The following is a 26,901-nucleotide window of genomic DNA, read 5'->3' as shown; positions in this document are numbered from 1 at the left end:
AGAACTAAAGCAAACCATACCTTACTGATTTCAGAATCTTCTCCTAATTCTAATCTCCATCTTGAAGAAAAAAAATCAGTCATGGGGAGTTGCCATAAAACACAAAGGCAACAGCAATGTAATTTACTCAGACTGAAGACAGATCAATCAGCAGCTGATCACCAACTGCATTTAGAAATGCAAAAGCACCACAGAGCATTGCAGGCTGCTTTCCAACAAACAGTCCTTACTCCCAAAAAAAATCCAACAGAAAATGCACAAGCAAATGTAATTTATATTCTAAAACAGAAAGAAAAACAAAATAACAACAGCAAAAAGAGGAAAAAAGAAAAAAAAACCTGAAAACAAACATACAAAAAAAACCACTCTCAGAAGATTCTATTTTGCCACGGCTTGTAGAAAGCATTAATATTGTAATAATTCACTCTACAAAAGCTACCACACAACAGAGACCTCAAACACCGAGCATGTGTGTGACATTATTGAGCACCAGGGAACAGACAAACCAGGCAGAGGATGAAGTTAACTGAAATAATTGCAAATTTTCCATCTCAGCATTCCAGATGATTTCTGGCATAAGGGTGGAACCAAGTTGAATTTAAAGGTACAACATGGCTATAAATGTCAGTTTCAGTATAAACCAGATATACTCGTTCAGCACTCAACCTACAGTAATTGTAGATGTTCATATTAACTGTGTGAACTAGAAGAATGAAGAGAATGTGAAATCAATAACTGAGAACGAAACTAATAGCAAACAAAGTAGACAAAAATGCTGGAAGTGTCTTTCCTCATCATTCCCGTCAGGTTTTGAACAAGAAATGTGCAATTCAACACAATCTACAGATAAGGAATACCACAAATATTCCTTCATCAGCTGCAGCAATCTGCTCTAAAACAAAGGCTAGACTAGAATCATCTGCTAAAACCAGAAACAAAGCCTGTTGTTCTTTTTCTTCCAAAGCAAGTCAGTTTGGATTGATTACAACAAGATTATCAGCACTACCATGTTCCACAAACCTTTTCATGGACAGATGACTCTCTAAACAAGAGATTCTGTGCAATAGGTTAAAAAACATCACTGAAGTTAAAATTAAAAAAAAAAAAAAAAAAAAGGAAAAAAAAGACATGTTCCGTCGCTGCTTTGGATGAAATTAAATTTTAAGTGTACAGCACATATTAAACATGTGTAAACTTTGTTTTTAAAGTTATAAAATACAAAACTTCTATGGTTTTATCCTAGAACTTTAACCTTGATGGACAGTTGCAGCATATTCCTCTATCCATCGGGACAGACAGTCAGCCTTAAGAGTAACTAACATTAGACGACATAAAACACCCCATTTCTATCACAGTCCCTGCAAAAAGACTAGGAGCTCCAAGCCCTTGGAAGAGACCAGCAAAGACTTCTGAGAGAAGCACTGGGAAGCATGATAAGACATATGTGATTTCCTTCTGAGAAGGAAAAAAAAAAGAAAAAAAAGAAAAAAAAAAAAAAGGAAAAAAAGCAGCTAAAATTACAGAAGTGGAAAGAGGAATGTGGGAAAAGCTAGGAAAAAACACAGATGACAAAAATAACTGATATAAAAGCTAAAGATGCTCAGTCAATAAAAACTGAACATTGCCCTTCTCTTGTGCAATAAAAGCTACACTTTTTGAACTTATGTCAAAAGTAGCACACAGCGGAGCCAGCAAGACAAGAGTACGAGCTTTGTGAAATAAGGAAGCAAAGCTGGAAGAGATGAAGATCTAAAGCACCTGAAGAAATGCAGATCTGCACCCCTTCCAGCAAGTTTTGGCTGGTTAGGGGAATATAAAATCCAAAATATAATTTTTCCTCACGTTTGTGAAACTGCAAAAAGGAGAAGACAGGACAATGGGCATAGCCCCCATATTTATACAGAAAAAGACAATGTCCTGCACAACAAGGATAGGTAAGGTGAGAACACAATATAGATTCTGAATACAGTCTAATATTATACTTTTTATGCAGCAGCAGCAATGACTCCAGAACACAGCCCAAGGATGCAGAATACAGAAATGAGAGATTAAGTCCACATTTTGACCAGTGCACCAGTTCCAAAGGCCTTCAGTTCACTGGGTCAGCATCTGAACATTACTGATATTTAGATACCCTGTCTGGGTATACAGCACATACACTTTGAAATATTCATCATGACACTAAACTGGGAAGGAAAGGAGTCCTTCTAGGCAATTTACTGTCTTTTTTTTTGTGCAGAAAAGGAACATGTTTTTTCTATCTATTCAAGGCTCTTTCAAGAGATAAGGTAACTGTAGTATTCTGACAATGCCATAAAAATGCATGAAACTAGCTATATTTAAATATATTACAGCCCATCCCCACTGGCCAAATAAAACCACCAGTATGACCCTGCCCCAGGACACACCAGTTAGATGACAATGCACTCATGTGACAGGTTCCTAGTAAGCTACTCCCATCCCACAAGGCTTCTAGCTGCAGATCAACAATGCAATGGAAATCTGATGTTTAACAGCTTTTGTTGTCCAAGAAAATGACAGAGTTAATCAGTAATTAGCCAGCTCTCAAAATACCACTTACTCAGACTGTAAGTATTTGAAGGTACTTGAAAAAAGTACATTTCAAAAGGTATTTGAAGAATATACCTCAGGGAAAGGCTCCTGTTCCAAGTCACTCCCAAAAAAAACCCTCTTTCTGTTCTCCTCTCTTGACTTTCCTCAGCTGCACACAGACCCTGAAAAGAGCAGGTGTCCAAACTCCCATGGCTATATCAGCACCAATCACCTTGGTCTGCATAAAGAATGCTTTGCCAGCCAGTTGATGGAAGCGATTCTATTCTGCACTGGTGTCTCACCCTGCATCCAGCTCCAGGGGCCCCAGCACAGGAAAGACACAGTCCTGCTGCTGCAGGCCCAGAGGGGGGACACAAAAATGGTGAGAGGACTGGAGCACCTATCCTGTGAGGACAGGCTCACAGGAAAGTTGGCATTTTTCAATCTGGAGAAGAAATGTTTTGCAATGACAGCACGGAGACACTGTAACAGGACACCCAGAGAAGTTGCAGATGCATCTTCCCTAGAAGCCAAAGTCAGATAGAACAGGGCTTTGAGCAACCAGATCTAAAGAAAGATGTTTCTGTCCACAATGTAAGGGCTGGATTAGATGATCTTTAAGGTCTCTTCCAACCAACTCAAACCATTATTTTGAATTAGGTGCTTAAAGTTGGATTGTTTCAAAAGCTCCTGTTAACTCCCTTTCCAGAGTTAACTACCACTTCAGCTCTTCCCTGAGTGTGCCTTATTTCATCCAGTTACTATATCTGCCAGCAACCTATATTCCCTGTGTCTGAATAACCAGCTCCATGTGGATTTTTGGTGTGGCAACATTTCCAATGCAACAAAAGCAGTATCAGCTGCATGAAGAAAGATTATGCTTCCAGAAATTAGTAAGAGTCTCATAACTCTTAGTTATGTTAATTATAACACATAACCATGTAATTGGTGGTCTGTATGTTCCAGGCATGCACTTTTCTCACCTTTTTTAAAAGGTTCAGCACTACATGCTTATTTTTCTTCCAACTACGGCATAATGCTGGCATATAATTAGACAAAGTTACCATGAAAGAACCTTGGAATTCATATCCATCATATGGTAACCTATGAATAGTCCTGCCTTGCTTCCCTTTTGCTCATATAAACTTGTTCTACAATGTGAATGATAAAAAAGACCACTGATGAACTTTTGTAAAACTAATCTGACAGAATTAAAAAGGAGGCGTTCTGCCCACACCATGCAACAGGGGAGACTGATTTATACAAATTCTTAGGTACTGAATGCCAGAAATTCTTACATGAGCTAGAAATTACAGGAAGTATTAATTTCCTAATAGAGGGCACTTCCTTATTTCAAAACAAACTCATCTTCACATGCATTCCATGGTTCTATCTTGGAATGCAAGAGAAGCTGGAAAAGCAACTAGAAAGCAAAGTAACTAGATTTGGTTTTGATGAAATTGTTTTTTTGTTTCACCAGCATTGTTAGAGACCATTCTTTCAAAAATATCTTCAAAAGCTTTCCTCTTCCTCCTCCTCCTCCTTTCTGGAGGCTAAGTAACTTAATGTAACTTGTGTCTAAATTAAATATTATTCTCTCCTCTCAAGTTTCAGTGTATAATATTCAGGGAAAAGGTGTGAGGCTCTCCTTAGCAGTCTAATTCAAGAGTTTGATAAGCAGAACAGCATTCTAGCAGTAATTGTTGTAACAATATCCGAAATTAAGGATTATGTTCTTAGCATTTGTAATTTTCTACAGAGCTGGGAGAATTGGACACAAATTAGGGTGGGGAAGTCCTCCTTCTGAAGACCGATTTTAAATAGGGACCAAAAAAGGGAAGCTGATAATTTTGTCATCCTAGACTTAAACAGTAAGGACACTGAAAGTCAGAGAAAGTGCATTTGCATAGACAGTTACTTGAATTGAATTGTCAATAACATTAATTGGCTCATAAAAAGCTACACATCTTCCACAAGTGAAAACAGGATGAAAAGGCATTATCAGCCACTGAGGGAGAGCCTCAATAGATGGCCAGTAGTACAAGTCACATTCAAGTTTTAAAAATAAAGTTCAACATTTTATGGCCAAGGAATTCCCTAAATGTGTTACAGAGTCTAAGTTTGGCTTATTTGCTTATCAAGATTACTGAAATGGATCAGGAAGGCTAAGCCATTTCACTATTACAACAAAATTTTGATTTTAAAATATCTTCCGTTCCACCTATGCAGTATCAGTCTTCACCAGCTTCAATAAAAATGGAATAATTTAACTTTTTAAAAATAGTGCTAAATAGATGTCAAAATATCTTTTACTTGCGTAACATACAGGATGCAACATCTCTTATTTAAAGGCCAGATGGCACTGCATTCACTATTGCATTGCTAGTGTTCCTGAAATAAACTTCCAAGTTCTTAACATTCAGTTTTGTCATCTACCAACCAGCTGTGATTTACACTGAATGCTCTACCTACTCAAACTCTGTAAATATTTCTTGCCACGCTAAATTCAGTTAAGCCATAGTAGGATTTTTTAATACTATTTATATCAGACCACCTACATAGTGCTCCTTCTACGTATTTGTGAGATAAGCTTCCCCATCACTTCTGTTGTGCAATGTAAGACTCTATGTTAATGAGACATTATTATGCTAAACCCGAAAAGAGAATTAAATTGTCTTGTTCCACACAATTTTAAGATCATTTTCTGTTCTGTGTGATGCTACCAGATGCATAGTCTACACTTGAAACATCCAGGCATACACTAAGAAAAACACAGCCACGGACTGGCCCAGGAATCCATTCTAAGGATTAGAATGCCATTCTGATCTGGTTCTGGACCATCTGTATTGAGCAGGTCACCCTTGCCTTTGAAGATCTTTCATGCCCCAGCTCCTACTTCCACGATCAACATTAGATATTCTGTTTCAGAAGCTGTTGAAAACTTCAAAACCTCTAGAATTAAACATATGTTTATTTAATTATAATTCTATTTATTTTTAATATTTTATTATTATAATATTTATATTATTGTTTTTATCAATACTATTTATTATTATATTATTTATTTATTATTATTTTAATCTAATTTAATAAGCAAAGCCATCACCCTCAGTGACTAATACGAAATCCCTGGGTATTTCTGGCACCATGACTGTTGAAAAGCATGCCTGTAACAAATCTTTCTGTAAAACAATGCTCCTAAGCACAGCAACATTTGTTCTTTTCATTATGTTTGCTTTCACAATGAAATGCCTATTTCAGCATTCTACCTGCCAGCTGCAAATGTTAAGAGGAAAATATCTCTGCTTACCTGGTAATTCCCTTTCAGTAGTAAGGTTCCACAGATCCATTCAGCCTGCTTGCAGCTTGGGGGTAAACCAGACTCATCAGTCATCAGCATCAGAATATCCTTCACATCTACAGAAATTCACCCCTCCCCACATCAAAAATTTCTGAAGCTAGAATAAAGCTATGCTACTTTCTTGCATCACAGATTGTGCAGCTGTCTTAAAAAAAGAGGTGGAGGGGAGGGGGGAAACTGTGAATGATGGGGATACTACATATCATTGTATTTCTATGATTTTTTGCTGAATCCTCAGGATTTTGAAATCATGTCCAAGTAGGAGACCATCTGTGTATTTTTAGGGGAGGAATAGATTGAGAATGGCAGAGGAAAGCTTCTTTCATCTGCCATACACGAAACTTTCAAAATACCCTACCTGCCAGTCATAAATAATCTCTTACTTTAAGGCTTAACATCCAAAAAAAAAGTGATCTGGTAATCTTTATCTTTCCCAGGCACAGACAAGACTGCTGAAAAAATGTGAAAGCTAAAAACTGGGTATGAGTTAGGTGCCTGGTGTGCCAATGGGCAGCAGATCTTAAATCATAATTTAAAGCACACTAGTGAAGCTCTGCCCTTTGCTTCAGCCGTTTAAGAATTTCGTTGATTTTGCCACCCCTACAGAATATGACAGATAACTGTCTTTTTCAAATATGTATTTCATGCTGAATGGACTGTTTTTTCAGCTAAGGCAAATTCCTCATGAAGCACTGTTCTGAGAGTCCAATGCTTGATTAAACAACAGAGACACCTAAAAGGATTTCCAAAGAAGGTACCTGGATCTTATTCAAGCCTAAGAGCCATAAATAAATAATAAACACACAAAGCTAACACAACCTCTTTTCTCTTTCTAGACATTAAGCCATAAGACCTCTATGCAGATCTTTAAAATCATCAATCTTTACTGGTAAAAAGCCAATATTACAATGGCCTGAAGCAAACACTACAGAATGAACATATATGGAAAAGAAAGGTGCTGGGCATTAGAATATTCACGCTATTATTATAAGACATGTCCTAGGAAGCCTCACAAACATCCCAATTTATTTAAATATCCTTATGTACAAATATTCTGATTTTTCAATTTCAGGAAAAAGTCATGCCCTGTGTTTTGGGTACTATGTGAATAAGGAAGTACTGAAGAAAAATAATCCTAGAAGCAAGGGGAAATTCTCAAATGTTACCCATGCTGGGAGGAACAGGTTATGCCTGCTTGTTGGGCAGCTCTAGACACAGACGGCCTGCAGAAGAGGCAGGGAAATTAGACTTGCTCTCTTTAGACTGAGAAAGGCTGTAAAACACACTCCTACTCACAACTTAAATGGTATAACTTGTTTCTCCAAATGGTTCAACTAGCCAACAGGACAAGTCCTGCTCCAAGCTGCACACACCTAATTATCAGCTTAAGTGTCTCCCATGCATTAGCATTCACTGTTTTACTCCAGATAGCAACCAAAGCGTGAGTTAAGAGAACACAAATCGCAGAGAAACACAGAAAGCAGTACTGGTAATATGAGGACAAATAGCCTGTTAACCAGTCCTGGTTTTGTCACACATCATTCTGGAAAGCCCTGAAACAGTAACTGAGCTTAAAAAAAGGAGGTTTAATCCAGCAAGCAAAAACAGCACATGTAACAGCACCAGAAAAGCAGACTGAAGTGGCCACACAGAATAAGAGAAGTTGACATACTCGGAGCATGGCTATGCATAAGGAAGAGGAAAGACAAAAGGCTCAAGGAAGGCCTTGCCAATGTTCTTCAAACATCCTGCTGAAAATACTTCAAAATACTCCTTTTGGCAAAACTAAGGAAAATAAAAATATAAAAGATCTGTGCAGAAGAATGCTTAATAGCACAGTAAAAGTACAGATGGAACTCTACATACCAGTAGTTTTAACAAGTTCAGACACTGGCCTGGGACAGTGAAGCTGAACTCTGGCACTCATACATCAGACCATGGGAAAAACAGACTGGGTATCTGAATTCACAAGGAAGATTCACTTCCACTAAGGGTTCACCACAAGGCAATTCAGGCCTATCATCTGCCATTAGTAAGAACTTTCTTACTAACATTAAAGTATTGCTGTTTGTAAAAGATTTACCATTGCTTTTGCTGCTTTCCCCATTTAAGACAGTGAAACAAATTTCCATCACCACAAGATTGTAAGTATGTAACTAAAAAAATTTTGAAAGGGACACTAAGCACATGCTGATCTCTGTACTACAGTAAGATGAGCTAGAGATTTCACTGACTCTATTCCACAGCTTCCTAGACAGCACTATTAAGACTGTAAGCAATTAGGATGTACTTCCCCAAGTTTGCACCTACTCTAGTGGCCAGAAGACCTGCAGCAAGCACAGGGACTTCAAATTTCTCCCCAGATAAGTCCAACTGCAGTAGAATAAATACCAGTATATATTTGTTTGCTCAGTATTTGGCAGATCTCATACAGAGCATGTTGGTCCAGCCTATTCCCTCAAATAACAAGATGCATTATTATCCAAAGCATACTGAAACTCCAATAAGGCATTTGCAAACATATCCAAACAACTTTTATAGTCTTACTTAGTCTGCTCAGCCAGCAAAACAAAATTAGCATTATTTTTCAATTCCCAGCATTGGGGGAATGGGGTCCCAGCAGATGAAAAAGAACAAAGGAGGTTACAAGTACAAGTTTGTGGGTTTTACCTTAGGAAAAACCACAGCATTACACTGATTTTACCAAATACAAGGTGATTGGCAGCACCATCAAATTCACGTGCAGTAAACTATGAAAATTTTGCCAACTAAAATAGGAAAGTTGCACTTGTTTGTAGCCACACAGAAGAAAGAAAATGTCTTACTTGCAGATCTAATGCTAAAAAATCAGTTAAATTCACTCTCAGAAGAGATCCATAAGGACTTCAGGTTGCAGTTCCAGTTCACTACAAGACCTGCCAAGAATTTCGAGTTGGAAACAGATAGGATCTGTCTGTTGGACATTCCTCAAAGGACTTCAGGAATAGCTACATTCTGGGTGGACACCCCATGAGTTTCCCGCATGCAACATTATCATTCTTCTGAGTTAGAATCTATGCATTTTCAGTCCAAGCTTCCTGTTGACTTCACAGCATACTCCCACCTATTTTAAATACCTGATGAGGCAAAAACACATGATGTGTCTGATGAGCCTCACACATCTGTTTCTGCTTCTTTAAATAGCAACCTGATAATAAAAATTTCTAATAATGAGATTAAAGTGTTTTTTTAAAAATACAATACTCAAACTCTAAATAGCTAATGTGGGAAACTTCTCAGATCAAAGCAGGCCTGTCAGACTTGAATAAAAGTCTGTCCCTCCAGGAGAACTCACCAAGTCCATCAGGACAAGCCTGTGGTCCTTCCCAGCACAAGTGAGGACCCGAAATTCTTAGTTTCAATTTCAAGGATCAGATACTGACTTTAAAAGAGGATGGGTAGCATTGCTCTGTTCTGCAAGAGCTCACACTGAAACAGCACCACAGCTTTCCACAAGCTGCTTCGGATCAGTAGGAGGCAAATTTTTAGCTTACTTTCTTGCACAGCTCCACATATGGACATCTCTACAAATTCTGGTATCCCCATTTTAACCGTACTTGTTTCCAGTCATCTGCTTCAAAACAGAGGCTATCACAGCACTCACACTACCAAATGAGAGGCTAAACAACATGCTTGTCATGTTTCTCATATTTATTTTCAGAATCAGGCAGGATCCCAAATTTTTGGCCTTTATTTTCAGTAAATGTGAAGCCCGAGCAGGCCTTTCCTTAGCTGCCAGTGCTGAAAAAGCTACACAGAAAGTTTTGTGAACTTTCACAGTGAAGGAAGAATATCACAGAAGTCCTGGCCCAAGCAATTTTTAGGCAAGACTCTGCTCTCATCACAGGGCACACACTATCTGTACCTGTTACTGCTTGCGGGAGGTTTCAAAAGATATTTTCCACTTCTGTTGCAGCCGGCGTGGTGCCAGCTGAGAGCTTTCATACCCATGGGAAGTGGCTAAAGTCATTCCAGTCTCAACTTGACTACATTGCAGGAGCTCTTATGATTAAGATCCTTTCCGCAGGACTCCTCTGTTTAGAAACATCTGGATTTTACTGAACTAACAACAAACCAGCAGAATGGGCAATAGTTGTGCACAGCTATTTGCCAGGGGAGAATACTAAAGATGTCTACGTATGCTCAAGGAGAAACTGGACAAGTACACAGAAGAGAGATTCATTACGGGCTATCAATTAAACAAACCAAAATCCAACTCCTCTGAACCAGAAACAGTCAGGGGCTGGAAAAAAGAGTCACACACACATACTGTTCTTCTAAACCCTCACTAAACACCTATTTACGGCAACAGCAAAAGGAAGCTGGGCTAGATGAGCCTTTGAGCAGAATCAGCACAGTCACTCTCATATATTTTAGTGAGGAGACTTGGAACTATTACTTCTTCTTTCAAACTGGAAGAGACACCCTTCTCTCTGCTAAGGCAAAAGAGCTTTTCCATCTGCAAACGTGGATGTTTATTTCAGTGAAAAGGGGACACAGAATCATTGTTCACGTCACTCTCCACATGTTTCCACTTTGAAAGTCTGTCCTTGCGACACTGATCTACCTTCCAGAGTGAACAAACATCTTAAAAACTTATAAAATTTAATCTTAACAGCTGTTCCAAGAGTTTTCATCTCCACAGCTCCCACTGAAGGTTTTTTCAAAACCAGACTGCTCCCATAGCTAGTTAGGAAGCTTCTAAATTTCCATCCTGATCACAGCCAGCTTTTACCCATCTGTTCTTGTGCCAGCAATTGCCTGGTTTTGAGCTAAGCTGCAAGCCATCTGACATGTTCACAATAATGGATCAATGGTCTACTTAGGAAAGCAAAAGGTCAGACCAGCATGACAAAACTCCGAATTAAATTTGCTCCTAAAATTCCAAGTTATTTTAAATCCTAAATAACAGGGTTGAACTATACACATACACACTTTAGGTTCTACATTAACCTACTAATGTTAAATGAAAATGCCATGTTTTAGGATTTTTTAAACAGATCTCTCCAACTTGAAAGGATAGGAAAAATAAGGGTAGACCTGCAAATAATTTACAGGTGTATTAAATACAATTATGTGAATCATTTATACAAGAAGGGCAACAATAAAAAAATAAATTTAAAAAGTAATAAGGTACAAATAACTTACTTCCCAATGTTTTCAGGTAGTGCTTGCAGAGAGATGTCATTTACTGAAAGACACGTCAGATTCTGCAATTCAGGAAAGCTTTCAGGCAACCTATGGAGATATTAATTCAAATCAAGGACTTCCAGAAGTACTCTCTTCCAGGTGAGTAAGACTTTATTTAGCAAATACACAGAGAGGAAGGAAAGCCCAGGTTCTAGCATGACTCTCAGAAAATTCTAAGTATCATAAAAAAAATTCATGATTTAGGCTGTCTTGAAGTACCATGTAGGGACTCGAAAGTTTATTTTGTATCAAAGAACAGGTGATATACCACTCTCTTCCCTGCACTCAATTTGCAACTTCAAAACACCATAGGGCTTGAGAACATTTTGAGCATTTGAACAAAACTGAAAAATAAAATCAAACACATTAAAAACAAAACCACCCAAACTTTTTTACTCACTTTTCTGTATAACCAAATGGTAAAATGATTACATTTTATTCTTATTCAGGCTTCAGTCACACACATGCTTATAGCATGGCCATTCTGTATTAGCTGCTAGGCTGTTCTTCAATTGCTGCTTTTTTGAAAAAACACACTGTTCACCATGAAGACAGTGTTCTGCTGTTACAGCATTTCACACTTACTGGTTCACAACACAACAGCATGTTAATCCCTCCTTCTTACACTATGAAATGCAGTCATATGCAGAACACTTCCAAAGTTCCCAAAGCATTTAGGTCCATCACCCAGCTGGTCTTCTGCAAGGTATGGCCCCCCATTCCCTCACACTGAGGGGCTCCTGTGCCACGTGCTGCTCGCTGGCAATACCAAGAACCTCAGTTTGCAGTTGCACAAGAGACAGGGTGAGGGAAAGGGGTCAATTAGGTAAGGAAGCAGAAGCCCCTGGCCCAGTCAGTCAATTTCTGCTTGACCCCCAGAGCATGCAGATCAAGCTGTAGAGTTTGGTTTTCTTCCTCCTCTCCCCATCACCCAGCTCAAGGCACATGGTGCAATCTGCAGGCAACTTGCCAAACGGAGACACACCAACAGGCAAATACAACTCTGCACAGGGGAAATGGGCAGAAGGAAAAAGGCAAATTGCAGTGTGGGGAAAGAGGCAGTTTTCATGTGATCAATTCTGTACTGCACTGCTTCATATTCTGGACCTTATTAACAGAAGATGCTCAATATCTTCAAAATGTGAGCTCCACTGGTACCACTCATTACCATTTAGGCTCTAACAGGCTTAAGAGTGGAGTTAAATGGTTTGATTGTCTTTTGCTCAGCCCTGATGTTAACAGGTAGTTGGACTTCATGATTATTGTAGGTCCCTTCCAACTAGAACTATTCTATTCTCTCTACAGCAGGCAGTGGGCTTCCATATCTGTAATAAATCTATGCATGTGTATAAATATCGATAAATAAATGCATCTGCTTTCTACTGATATGAATAATATATAAATCTGAAATAATCTGAAAACAGCTGGAAAAATGGTCTGCCAGCCACATTTAATGCACAGTTTCATCAGTGATTTAAGTTTGACAATGAGGCAACATATTGTATTAGTGGTAGGACATTGATTGCAAAGATCTCCAACTGGCTTTTAAGCTTAGAGGAAATAAGGACAAGAATCAATAGCTAAAAACAAGTTTCAGAATATTACACAAAAATAACTATTTGACTTTCCCACTTTCCCTGGGCAACTCAGTGCAAAAACTAACATGCTATTATATAGATAAAACTGAAAATCTGGATCTCATCACAGAAATACCTGACAACCATAGTAAACAATTCCTGGAATCTGTGCTTTCTAACTTATTAAACTGCTTGGAGTGATGTTTTCCAGGACATGCTTACGCTTTGGAGCCACTTTATCAAGAATTTTTAGAATTCCCTTAAATTATCAACAAAGAGTGATGAGATCTGTTTCAACACCACTGAAAAAATTCTTTAGTGAACTCCACAAAGCTGCAGCTGTGCATTACAGGTATTGTTTAAGGAAACACATTACTCAGGCTCAGTGTTATTGAGCACACAAAATGGAGAAGGATAACTAGAACACTACTACTGACACTTTCGATTTCAATACCACAAGATGCAGATCTGAGCTTTATACACTGCAACTGATGCCTGGAAAAATGCTGCTCAGTGACCCTCACCACTTGTGTATCTAAACATCAGTTCAGCCTCAGTTTGCTTTGCAGGATTTTTGTGGTATTATTATCCTCACTATATAAATAGGCTGCAGAGCCACGGGGATTAAGATCACAAGTGTCCCTTTAATGCTCAGCGATGCGACTTTCAGAGAACTTAGGAGGCACTATGGGCAATATTCAAAGCACACTTCTGAAGAATCTGAGCTGCCTATGTGGGAGAAGCAGTCTTGTGAAACCACTGGAGCGGCTTAAGCTCTTACAGACTCCTGTTTGTTAGCACTGCAGCAGCCCAGCCAGCCAGCTAACCTTGCAAGTATCTGGCCATCTCAGTACAAAGCAAAGCAGGTCAGTGAGCTCCCACTGTGAGCACTCTGGCTTATGTGACTTGCTCAGCATCACAAAGGAGCTCTGCGGCAATGGCTGGTTCAAGAAACAGCTCTCCAAATAGCATTCAAAGGCTTTAACTAGCAAATCACCTCTTCCTTGCCATCTCCACCCTCACTTTACTAGATAAATTCCAGATTCTTCAGCAAACTGAAAAGAGAAATGTAAACAAAACTCCTCTTCGATACTAAAAGCGTGTATAACCTCCAAACCTCAGCTCATCAGAACACAGGCTGGCAGCAGACACAGCAGCCACTGACAAACACAGTGCATTTCTGCCTCATGTTACTGCATGTCACTGTGTCCCAACTGACAGGAGGGTGATGAAATGCCAGCCCAAGCTTTAATCATTAGTAAAAGCCATTATCTGCAGCAGCTGATCTAAAGTCTATTCCAAATCATCAGGCACCTGGGTTTGTGCCAATTCATTTGCTCTAGCCATTGCTGTATCTTTCCCAAGTATGAACATGGTTTTTCCCATGCATTTAAGAAAAAGAATTAAAATTATTTTATAGATGATCATATTTACCATATCAGATTTTTCTGGTTGGCTAACAAATTTCATCCCCACCCAAAGCAAGATGCACATCACTTTTTGAATCTGAACTTCTGCTGCAGTCCCTGCCAGAGACAAACACCCTTGGCCATATTACAGAGTCTAGGTGATTTTTATTTAAAATTGTAATTGTTACAGCAAGATTGCAATTCTGGTATGTCATGTACTAAGAAGAAGGTGAAGTTACCTAGTCAGTGGGTTGCCACTGAAATCTGCTACCTGTAGTGCTCTGCAGAATGAGATGCTTTCTGGTATTTCAGGAATATCTGCAGAAGAAAAAAAAAAGGAAAAAAATTGTCAGCAACTGTACTGCATCTTCACTGAAATTATTGCATAATGACAGTAAGCAACTTGCTACTGCAAGGAGTTATCTTGGTATCTTTCAAGACATTTCAACATGCAAGGCTGCTCCCTGTCCAAGTACAGAACTATAGAAGCAGACCCATTTTGTGTTTTCTCACACCCCATTTTCCCCTTCTGCTCCATGTTCATCTTCATACTACTCACCTGTCCTTGGACTGATCTTTATCAGACTCTGCACATCAAAAGAATCAGACAACCAATGTGCTAGGGCTGTCCTAAAGAGCCAATTATAATCAGAACCTCTGGTGAACTGATCAATACATGCCCACATTCTGTGGTGGGAGAAAGTATGTGGGAAAGGAAAACGGTGGAAGGAAGAAGCAAATGTGCAAGTCTCTCCACATGTAACATACATCCATGGAACAGAAACATCCTCCCTTACACCATAGTCAAGTAATTTGAAAATTACATTCACACTGACAGGTCACAATAAGTGCTGCTACACCGTTTCAGATTGCCAGGAAGTAAAGGGAGATATTTGTACATGAAAACAGGTGGTTTTTTTTTTTTTCAAGGAACTTAAATAGAGCACATTTTTCTACTCAAGTCAAGTATATCTTAGATATAAAAATGTTTTCTGGCACTTACAACAAACTGAATATCCACAAATAGGCTAGCAGTCTTCTGATTAAGTACCTGTTCACTGTCACTGAGGTCCAGCAAAAATTAAATAAATATTTTGGTTTCCTTGAACGTCAAAATTAATCTTTATGACTGGTTTTGAAAGTCATATTTTTATAAAAGCAAATTTTTAAGTAATGATCAGACTTCTGTTTCAAAGTTTTTAGCTATTTCCACTGACCTCACTAGCCACGGGCAGGGACACCTTCCACTAGACCAGATTGCTCAGAGCCCCATCCAACCTGGCCTTGAACACTTCCAGGAATGGGGCATCCACAGCTTCTCTAGGAAACTTGTTCCAGTGCCTTATCACCCTCACAACAATAAATTTCTTTCTAAAATCTCATCTGAATCTAGTCAAATAGACACTGTAACTTATCTTGTGTTACAGCAACAAACACTGACACTGAACTTGGCTAACCAACAACAAGTAAAGAATGTGTCATCCACTATCTAGTCTTCATGCTGTTCTTCCCTGGGAGCTAGCTGAAAGGGACATCTCTATTTCAAAGCTTCTGAGAACTGAGAATTACTTATTTATTTGCAACCAAGCCGCCATCCACAAATTTTAAAATGCATTTATGTACACACACAACCCTTCAACGTTTTCACACAGAGATACACATTTTAGCACGACAATCATTCTCACTGATTAAAAACAAACCAACAAGCAAACAGCAAAAAGTAAAGCTGAAGTAAAAATATCTATTCTGTCTGGGGAAATATATACATAATGTTGCATAAAAATGCAATATATAAAGCAGAAGATAAATCCTCAATGCACATGTTTCTAAAACTAATCATGCTATTGATTTCCTCCACCAAAATATCACTGCCATACTGAAAACAGTTTTTCTTGTACTTTTGTATGACATACTACAATACCCAGAAAATATGCCTTCTCAGCAAAACTATTTTGACATGCTTTTCCTGTTATAAAAGTCTTGGATACTATCTGTAAAGGTGAAAAAGTATCCAAGACAAGAAAAAGTTACTCCAATATAAGATACTATTTGTAGCAACACAGTATAGGCACTGCTTATAATTTGGATGCATTCATGAATTACTGAATCTGTCCTGGAAATAAAATGTGCTTTCCCAGACTATGAAGTCACTACAGGAGCCAAATTCTTCAATAAGAAATGCAAATAGGAGCAGGGAAAACAAGAGAAATTTAATTTTTGTGGGTTTTCTTTCACATAATCTCTGACCCAGGAGACCAGAGTAAAGCCATGTTGGAAGGAAGACTTTTCCGTGGTCAAGAGGGATTGGGTTAGAGAATGTCCACAAGTCCTTGGGCCCTGTTGGTACACGTTCACGCGTGCTGAGGGAGCTGGGGGACACCGTGGCCAGGCCACACACGATCATCTCAAAGGTTATGGGGATGAAGAGAGGTGTCCGAGGACTGGACAAAAGCAAATGTCAGCCCAATCTACAAAAAAGGCAAGAAGGAGGATCCAAGGAACTGCTGGCCTGCTAGCTTCACCTCAGTCCCTCCAAATGGATGACAAGAAGGTGATCAGGAATAGTCAGCATGGATTCACACCTGATCAAACTGATTCTTCTTCTTCTACAATGAAACAACTATCTGGATGCATGAGGGGAGAGCTATGGATATTGTCTCCTTGGACTTCAGCAAGGCTTTTGACACTGTCTTCCACAATAACCTCGTAGGCAAACTCAGGAGGTGCAGACTGAATGAATGGACAGTGAGATGAACAGAAAACTCACTGAGCTCTGGGTCCACACCTGGAGAGCTATTTTGCATTCTGGGCTCTGCAGTATGGGACAGGGAGCTCCTGAAACAGGTCCAACAGAGGGCAACGAAAATGATTAAGGGACAGGAGCAACTATCCTACAAAGAGAAAGGCTGAGGGAGCTGGGCCTGTTCACCTCAAGAAGAGATAACTGAGAGGGGAAATCATCAATGTCTATCAGTATCTGAAGGGAAGCTGTCAAGAAGATGTTCCCAGGCTCTTTGCAGTGGTGCCAAGCAACAGGACAAAAGGCAACAGACAGAAACTCATGCACAGCAAGTTCCACTTGACTATAAGGAAAAACATCTTTGCTGTGTAGGTGACCAAACACTGAAACAGGCTGCCCAGAGAGGTTGTGAGTCTCCTCCCTGGAGATACTCAAGAATCAGTTGGACACAATCCTGTGCAATGTGGTCTAGGACAATCCTGCTTGAGCAGGGAGGTTGGATCAATGATGCTCTATGATCCTTTCCAGTATTACCCATTCTCTGATTCTGTAAAGCACATTTTCCTCCCACTTGCTTGATACTTTTTCACTATTCATTTCTCTCCTCTGCCTATGTGGACAAAAGATGGACAAAAATTCAGTGCAGCTCTCTGAAGTGAGGATTATATATTTACTGAATTGAAAAAGGTTGAAATGTAACTCATTTTCATTGCCAAGCATCTTAAAACATCAAGCAAAACACAAGTTATGAGAAGATACTTTATCACTACACATGAAGACTAGTGTAACATTGCATTGAATAGATTAATTCAGAAGAGAAAAGAAGAGGCAGATTTTACTAAACAGCAAAAAATGGAGTGATAATTTGTAGCAGAGAAGATAATAGTACATAACAAAACAACTGGAATGCAGCAGAGGATATTAAAATATATAAAGAAGTCCTTGTGTCTCTTGATGGATTAAGAACCTTTCACCATTAGCATTGACTACCCGATTTTGTTACAGACATTAACATGTACTTACCTGTCAATATCAGCAACAGTAAGGTTGAATACTTTTCTTGCCACTGCTGGATAACCAGCTCAAATCCTACTTAAATATCTAGGATTCTTCTAATGCTATACTCTGATGAATGCTTTGCATTTACACAATGCCCCAGATGTTCTGGCATGCAGATTGTGCAGCACTGCTAATAATAAAGCCATAAACCAAACATAAGCCCTATGACGTGTGACAGTACAGATACACTGACAGCAGAAAAGAAGTTGTGGCAGCAGCAGTGGATCAAAATCAAGCTCAGCAGTCATGTATACAAGAGGGCATAAATCCCCTTCTGCATTCAAAACACCTCTTCAGATGTTTATTGTTACAGTTTGCACAAGAATTTGCTAACAATTTAGCAAACCCTGTACAAGGTAAGTTGAGAATTAAGTTTGACACTAGGGAATTCTGTACTGTCTAGATGAGGAAATTACTTTTAAATCCTTCTGTTTGATGATAATCCTTTCTCTTTCTACCCACCCCCCTTCTTTTTTTTAAAAAATGTTTACAACAGTTACATCCCTCAAACCACATTCCCCAGCTTTTCTTCCTCTAATGGCTGGGAGGGTGATTTTTAAACTGGTAAAATTTTTGTATGGTACATTTTTCCATGATTCTATATTAAATTTCAAGAACTGGTAATATTCCATCTACACAAAGGTTACAGTAAAGCCAGCATTCTTTACACATCCTGCAATATTGAACATAGTTTCCAACACCTGATCAATATCACAACAGCAATGGGCAGGTAAGTCCTAGGCTGTGACAGGGCTACCAGACCAGAGCTACTCAAACAGTGACTCTCAAGTAAAAGAGTAAAAGTAAAAAGTATGTTTTTCAATAACTTTGCTGAAGTCTCAGATAGGAGAGATGCACCACATTCCCGAGGGAGAGAGTTTACCGTGCTCAAGAGTCTTTCAGGGAGGAACTACTGGATGCAGTCATATTTTCCAGCTATGAAGAGCACCGTGCGTTAGGAGCACTGGAGCTGGCACACTGCATACACCCCAGCCAAAGCCAGCTGGACAGACCTGATTTGCCTAGTCAGAGTGGAAAGTCCAACAAGAGGCATAATACAGCACTTTTACATAAGGCAAAACGCCTTTAACTGCTTAGTGACTAGTAGTAATCCATAAATGTAATTCAGCAGTTGATTAGTTTACACAGAATTTATACCCAAGGAAGCCCATTCTAGACTCAAAGACTGTGAATCCATGCAGCATTATCCTTCAGGAGAGATAACCAGCAGCAAACCAGGTCTTATCCATCCAATTTAATACACAGATTATTTTTCATCCTCCTCTTTTCACGTATATAATAGAAATTATCAACGACAGTATTTACACATAGACCCCCCCCACAAAAGGTCTATTAAAGCATTAAACACTGCAATACTGAAGGGATTTAGGAGCCTAAAGTTCTCTTGTCACTTCCAGGGTGGTTCCTCTGTGCCACCCACCTTCTGAGAGGGATCTATAAGAAGCCTGCCCTTGGAAAAGCTCAGTTTTCCAGCCCTGCTCTCCACCTCTCCTCCCCCTACTAAACATGGAAGGAAACTGCCCACTTTGTCCAATACCTTTCAAGTGGGAATTTGTGCTGCAAGCATTTGTTTGTCTTTTTGAAGGGCTCTCCATATTGAAAGCTCAGCTGAGCAGGTTGCTGTGTCACAGATGTCCCCATCACATCTCTCTACCCTCCCAAAAGCAGCCAAATGCAGCTCCCAAGGGTCTGATCCTGCAGGGGGAAGGGGTGGAGAAAGGTTACTCATCCTCTCCCTCCATTTCCATACTGAGATAATGACATTCACAATGATCAGACAGGTTTCCCTTTTTTTAAAACCAGGAGGCTTTGCTACTAGCCCTTAAGTCAGAAGTAATCAACCTCTTTGGATGAAGTGCTACAATTTATGTGGCACATCATGACAGGAGTCATGAAGTTCTTGCAAAGTCTATTGAGATTAAGTGGTTCTTGAACAGGTTGTAACATTTTCCTCTTCAGGCTCTGAGGCTGAGGATATACAATACACAAGAGATAAAGCTCTTCTAAGATCTGTCTTTAAAGCTTTAAGGAAAATTCACCAACAGGTTCAGGTTGCATTTTCTCAAGTAAATCCCTTACTGAATAATTAACAAGAAACTGAAGATACATGTCTCATTTCTCCTCTTCACTGCTTCCAGAAACATCCCTTTTCAAAACATCAATAGACCAGAGGAAAAAAAGTCCTCCCAAAACAGCATTTCATGCATTCATGTATTTTAGACACATTACTTGAAAGAAAAGTGTGCAGGGACGTAAGAACAAGGTGGGTTTTTGAACAGATAGCATGTGTTAATTCAACAGACTATCCTCCTCAGCTGCAGCAAGCAGCAGGAACAGAGATCAGGGGCTGTAATTTTGACACAGGAGGAAAAATGAAGACGGGGAAGAGAGAGGGGAGAGCCGGAAGACCAGATCACAAGGAAGTAATAGCTCCAGGTGAATTAAGAGGAAGGGCCCAAGTCTGACAATAAATTTATTTATTCTACCTTTTTACTTATATATGCCAGTCAACAGTTAAACAGAAGAGTTAATGGAGATATTTTTATAAGAATTTCCACCTTGGACCTCAAAGATAACAGGAATTAAATATTTTTCGTCTGAGAAGTAAGAGGGTAAAAAAAGTGAAAACTAGTATTCTACCTAGCAAGCTGTGGATGAGAAAAAGTGTTTTAAGTGTTTTAACAGCAAAATTCCAGATTTATTCCAGATTAATTCTTCAGTAACTGCATTGTCCTGTCATCTTACATTCCCAATAAAATAGAAACCGAAACCCAAGGAAATTTGTGAATCTAAGAACTAACAAGGTATAGATTACCATTTTATGATCTCTAATCTAATCTAGATTATCCAGAAAATTAAGTCCTTATTTTATGTCAATCCTATATGTACTGTCTGATGTTTAACACTCTAGCTGACACTTGAGACTTAAGGTTTCTGCCTCCAACTTGGCCTGCTCCTCTCCATAGCTTTCCCTTGAGTGTGTATGAAGGCACTATTGCTAGATGCACACGCAAGTACATTAGCAAAGTCTTATCAGAAAGAACAATTAAATCTGGCAGAACATGCCATGATGGAAAAATTCACTTTTCTGTAATCCATTTAAAAATAACATCTTCTAGATTTTTCTGATTATTCTGTCATGAGTTATCATTTATCTTCTCTTTCTCAATCACAGTCAGCTCTTGCTGTTTCTTCCTTCTCCTTGATGAGAAGCCCTGAGCAAGAACATGGTCCAGTAATTTCTCTCCTTACTTCTCCTGCTGCATATAAAGCTCTCCTCTTCCTCCAACCTACTGACATCAAATTAATTTTAGTGGCACACATTCACAAATCAGATTCACTTCTTCAAAGCAAGTAAGAATTTCTAGATGTCTGAAACACTCTGCAGAGCTCCAGAGTCCAAAAGCAATTTGCAGCAGGTGTTTCTTTCTTCCCTAATATGCTCCTTTGTACATCGATCCCTAAGCTTCATGTGTAAGACATTAAAGTGATGATGGTTTTAAGTACAAATTTTAAACTAACCTCAAGGAAGAAATGGGAGATAACACAAAGGAAAGGTCTGTCACAAGAAATTAGATGTGTCAAAAAAACCCCAACCCAAACATTAAAACTCAAATATGCAACACAACTGTTAGCAAGCAACCATCTGAAAGAGCAAAAAGTTCTCTTATCTCCAAGTCTGCATTGCTTTCATTAGTACCAAAAAAATCCCCAAGAATCCCCACAAAGCCAAAAACCAGTCACTGTTCATATGCAGACTGAATGCTCAGTTCATATGCTTCAGTTACTCTACCACCATAAAAAACACAATAGTCCCTGGTGTGATGTTCCATCACTTCCAGGTGTACACACCAGGGTTGCGTTCTGGAAGCTTTCACAGGATGCTTTTGTATAGCAGATAAGACATGTCCATGCAGGAGTAGGAGAGCAATTCCTGTTTGTGAGCACTCACTTGGACACAAGTCAGTTCAGAAGGCAAACAAGCAACATCCAGCAGTTGCATATGTTAACAAAATAGATGCATTTGTCAGCTATACTGCCTTCCAGCACAGGTTGCTGGCTTGGGGTTTTTTCCTTGTCCACTGAACAAGGAAGCATCAATTCCCATCTACTTCTTAGCATTCCAGGTTTTGCTACTTGCCACCAGACCTGTATCAGCACATTCATGTTAAGGCAGCTGATGGCAGGCAGAAGAAAAGGATTTAATGGAGGAAGTCTCTGCCCAGATGCTGTGGAAATGCAGCAGAGGTGCACAGACAGATTCCAGGCAAGAGCACAAAGCAACAGAAGCAGCTGCCAGACAAGAGACCAGAGTCCCTGTGAGACTGTGGGACAAGATCAGAAGACTCAAAAGTGCTTCTCCCTACTTGGCTTATCTCTTCACTGTAAAATAGCTGGATCACCAGCCCAGGCTGAACCAAAACACGCATTCAAGCCTTTCTTCCATCAGAATTTCTGCTTTGAAATAATACTGGTTTATCCTGTGTTCAGTGAGTGACAGGAAAAGGGGAACACATAACTCACTTTGTGGGCAGAAGGGAAGTAATCCTGCAGTACAGATGACAGGTATACCTTGGAGAGCAGATGGCTGAATTAAAAAGGGAAAGCACTGAAGCGCAGGCACTGATATGAACAAGTGAGCTGAGTCTCAGAGAGCAAACCAAAGATTCTACACCTCCCTTCAGCAGGATGGACTGATGGATGCTCTGCAGGAAAGCTTCTGCCTACTCACCTGGCCCTCTAACAACTTGTTGAATAAAATTTACCTATCACACAATGGAGGTAGTGTCCTGAGGATGACCAAAATCTCTAAAGAAACTTTCAATTAGGTTGTAAAGTGGCTAAAAAGTATAAACACTTCAAATAAAAAGCAGAAATATCAAACTGCCTGCAGCTGAAAGTAGAACAATTAAATACCATTGTTGTAGAGTTCTCCAAGTACCCTGAGAGCTGGAGACAAAACAAAATACAAGTTTCTAAATTTGCAACTGTCTTCCATTTTGGAAGCAAGGAAAACTTAAGGATAAGGCTCATGGAGCACTTGGGATACTGATCTTCTTGAGACTGACTTCCAAAGCCTTGGACCCTGCTCAGACCTTGCATAGCAGCAATGTAGTCTTTCCTCACACAGCGTAATGACTGTTGAGCTGCTTACTTATACATGCCAGAGGAACCACCTCTGCTGTCACAGTAATCCTAAACTAGCATGTTTATCTATGGTTAAATGTGTAATTATTTTCATATAAATGAAAGCATATGGCAACTGTGTGGAGAGAGGATTTTGAAATGAGAATAACCTGATATCGCATGACTTGTGTCCAGAACAACCACAGCATCAACACAGTCATAAGCTCAGTTTAACCAGAAACTACAAAAATGGGAAGCAACTAATATATCATGTTATTAAATGGAATTCATCTCCATGGTGGGTATGAAATATGAACTGTACACATTAAACAAACAGTATTATCCTTATTGGAGATCATAGTAAAGAACCACGCTGAGATTTTGGTATCAAGTATCATGCAGAGCCAAATATAGCTTAACAAGATGTGCCCACACACGGATTTCCTCAATAGATGCCACAGCAAAACCCACCACACCCCAGTTCACAAAGCAACAGATCTCAGCTCCAAGAGCTGAATCAGCAAACAGAACTGGAATAATCTATCTACCAATAATATAAAAAAAAAACATTTAATTCTCCTGTTGCACTCACACTTCCATCTTTTCCACAGTTTGAGTCTCTGGGACTTGGACACAACACCAAACTACAATGTTATGGACCACTTCCACAGAAGACCACACCATCTGAGTGCTCTTACCTGCTGTCAGCTGGAAAGTCACTACAGACAGTCAGGGAAAAACTGCCAGCACAGAGCAACTACCAGTGCTACCTACCACTACTAAGTCCTCGGTACACACATTCCATGGAAGCAAGAGGAACAGGAGAAAAGCCTGCCAGCCTTTGATCACAAACAGACAGCAACTCCCAGGTAGACACAGCAGTACAAGATCCTCTCCTACAAAAGCAATGGGGTCAGCCTGCACCCGAGAAAGGGGTGGACAGCAAGACAGTTCAAATGACACTCCCAAATCTGGGAAGGATGGGAAAGCCACTCCAGTGCCTAATGCCTAGTATCCCAGCTCACAGTCATTTTCTTTTTATGCAAAAAGAGCTGAATGAAACAAGCCACTGACAACCTGTCAATGGCTGTGAAAGGTGCATGACGTTAAGGAAAAAAAAACTGGCTTCCACAGCACACCTGTTAAGAGAAAGTGTGTGCAGGATAGAAATTTCTTTCAAATAAGAACACAACAGTTAACACCTTCTGGGCATCTTAAGGAATATGTAATATCATGAGAAAAACACACCAGTGGAGTTTGGAGGATTTCATATTTGTCAAAGGCAAACAAAACCCCTCCTCTTGAAGAAGACGGATACTAAAAAGGATTGCACCACCTCCTCAAGAACACAGCATACATACATAGTATACAAAATCCTGAATATCAGCATTAAATTAACTACAGAACCTTTATGCATTGCCCCTCCTGTCTAGAAGAAGCTACAGAACAAGAAAAGCCATTAACATTTTAATGAACCCAGGATGGCAGGGCCCTAAGATTTAAGAATTCGGCCTCCAGGGGTTGTGCAAGAAGAAAAGGGGGAATGAAGTCGCTGAAGGAAATCTCCGGAGGATGAGCAGCATGGGTAGCAACCTGCTACAACTCACAGGGATCTGAAACACAGGGCATGCCTTTGGAAGAAAGGGAAGCTTAATGAAGTGGCAGTCCAGGCACCAGGAAAGAACTGCAGAAATTCAAGCACATCTTTCTGTCTTTAGAGACTGCACCTTATGAATCACAGGGTCTTTCAGGGCTTACCTGAGAGAATGTCCAAGTGCTGTGGGAAAAAAAAATAGCACACAGGCACTTCTGACTGTGCTTAGAGCAGAACCTCCCCCTTCATCATGCAGAGCAAAGACTTGCACTGGAGCTCAATGCAAAGCACCTGAGCCCGACCCAAACTTCAGGATCATGAGGCAAGAATGCTTCAGTGACCCAGTGTCTTCACAGAATTCACCCCTGATATGACAATCCAGGAAAAGATTTAATCAAGATTGGGGAGTTTGAGGGAACCAGCAGTAACTTCAGACACACAGCAGGTGAGTATTGCAGAAGATTCCTCAGGGAATGCTCCTGAGTTTCAGACATACCTTGCCAGCAAGTCAAAAGCTCAGGCAGCCACTGTTGAAATCCTACAAGCCTGTTTTCTCTAGCCTTAGAATGAGTACACGAGCTTTTGAACAACTTGATACCAAGAGGCAGAGATAAACTGGATTGCCAATTAACCTTCAAAGTGTTCACCATCACTATGCTGTTTTCTTAGCACAGCTTCTCTGCCCTCTTATATTCCAGTCCTGGGTTCATTCTTTCAACCTTAGCACAAATAACAGTCTCAGCCAGACTAGAAAAGCACAGTAGGGATGCTTCCTAGGAAAATCTGCATGAACATGTGGGCCTTGCAGTGAATGAGAAATAGAATCAACATGCAAATACTCCAGGAAAAGTTTAAGAAGTTTAAGAAGGCTGCTAGCCTTCCCAAATCCTTTTCCATCTGCACCACTGAGGCCATCGTTACCCTCCCCAGACTTCTCTCATATACACAGGGAGCATCAAATTTACTTCTTCTTAGAAGGATTTTTGTAGTTCTAGAGTCACTTATTGACCAAGAAACTGCTTAAAGAATTAATTATCGTAGCACATTTTTAACATATACACTAGGATGTCTTGGGCATTTTAAAACCCCTGAGAATTTAAGAGAGACACTTTCAGAGTTTCCCTGTGGACCCTTCCCAAGTGCCTACAAAGCAGGGCTACTTATCCAGCACATACCTGTGAGGCACAGGTATACAGAGATACCTCCAAAATCAGGAGACTGATCCCTCCTCTAGATTCAACACCTCGCAGCTGCTCCAAGCACAGCTGGCCACCACAGCTTGTAAGAGCACCCAATCCACCCATACAATATACCCACCATCTCACATGGCCTCAAAGATCATATACTGGCCAAAGAGTTATCAAGTAGGAGAAAGGAAGACACATTACCATTTTATTACAGCAGAAATGGAAGTACTCTGTTTATTCAAAATCCTTTCCTCATTCTGTGATGAGAGGTTGAGATAGAAAAAGCTGTTCCTGTGCAGAGAACATTAAATGAATTTATATCTGCGTTTTAAAACTCTTGAGGAAACAGAATGGCCAGGACCGAAGGCAATTAGTGCACCAAGCCAGACATCTAGAACAATGAAAAACACAGAACAATGATCTCTTATTTCCCAAGCTCAGATGTCACCATCACACTTTCCTATTCATGCAGCATACTGCATTTCAAAAAGCAGGGCTGTTTTTCTCTGCCTGAATGGAACACGAAGAGTTCCTTTTTTTTTTCCCCCTAAGTAGTTTTGGGCAGAACAACAACAAAATCTTTTGGAGTGCAAACCACTGAACAGGACAAACCTGTAGCAGTTTTAGAACAAGACATACTGGAAGATGGGTTCAAAATACAAAGCTAATATATTAAAATACTGCAAATCTTGAAAACCTTTTGCGAGAATTCCCCCTGCAGCATCCCAGATGGTGTGTGTTTTGCCTTTTGATTTGGAGAACCATGAGACAATGATAAAACACCCAAAAAGTAGAAAGTAAGACTAGTTATCTTCTGCCACAGCCCCCCTGCACCACATTGCATGCTGCATTTTTAATTTCAAGAGTCAAGTCATGCAGTAACTGTGACATAACTAAGCAGAGGGAAATGGTACCAGTCACCTTCTGCAATGAACCACAGAGAAAAGAAAGCAATGCAATAAAATGGGTAATTAACACTGAACCCTGGATATAGGAAAACAACTGCTCCCTGCCACCTGCATTAGTAGAACCCATCACTGGAAA

General features: G+C 39.8%; 1 protein-coding gene across 1 annotated transcript in view; it reads right to left on the bottom strand.

Moving 5' to 3' along the window:
- Positions 1–26,901, bottom strand: part of LRRC1 (leucine rich repeat containing 1) — a 69,867-nt gene that overhangs the window by 26,055 nt on the left and 16,911 nt on the right. The window contains exons 3-4 of the mRNA XM_086876091.1: positions 14,369–14,447; positions 11,102–11,191 (exon numbers count right to left, since the gene is read on the bottom strand). Coding sequence (XP_086732217.1) covers positions 11,102–11,191; positions 14,369–14,447 — 169 coding nt within the window. The remainder of the gene's footprint in view (positions 1–11,101; positions 11,192–14,368; positions 14,448–26,901) is intronic.

The sequence above is a fragment of the Cyanistes caeruleus genome, chromosome 2, assembly GCF_971803275.1.
Source record: "Cyanistes caeruleus chromosome 2, bCyaCae1.hap1.1, whole genome shotgun sequence".
Taxonomy (NCBI): Eukaryota; Metazoa; Chordata; class Aves; order Passeriformes; family Paridae; genus Cyanistes; species Cyanistes caeruleus.
Note: the sequence above shows the minus strand (reverse complement) of the source record. Positions and strands in the feature narration are given on the sequence as shown.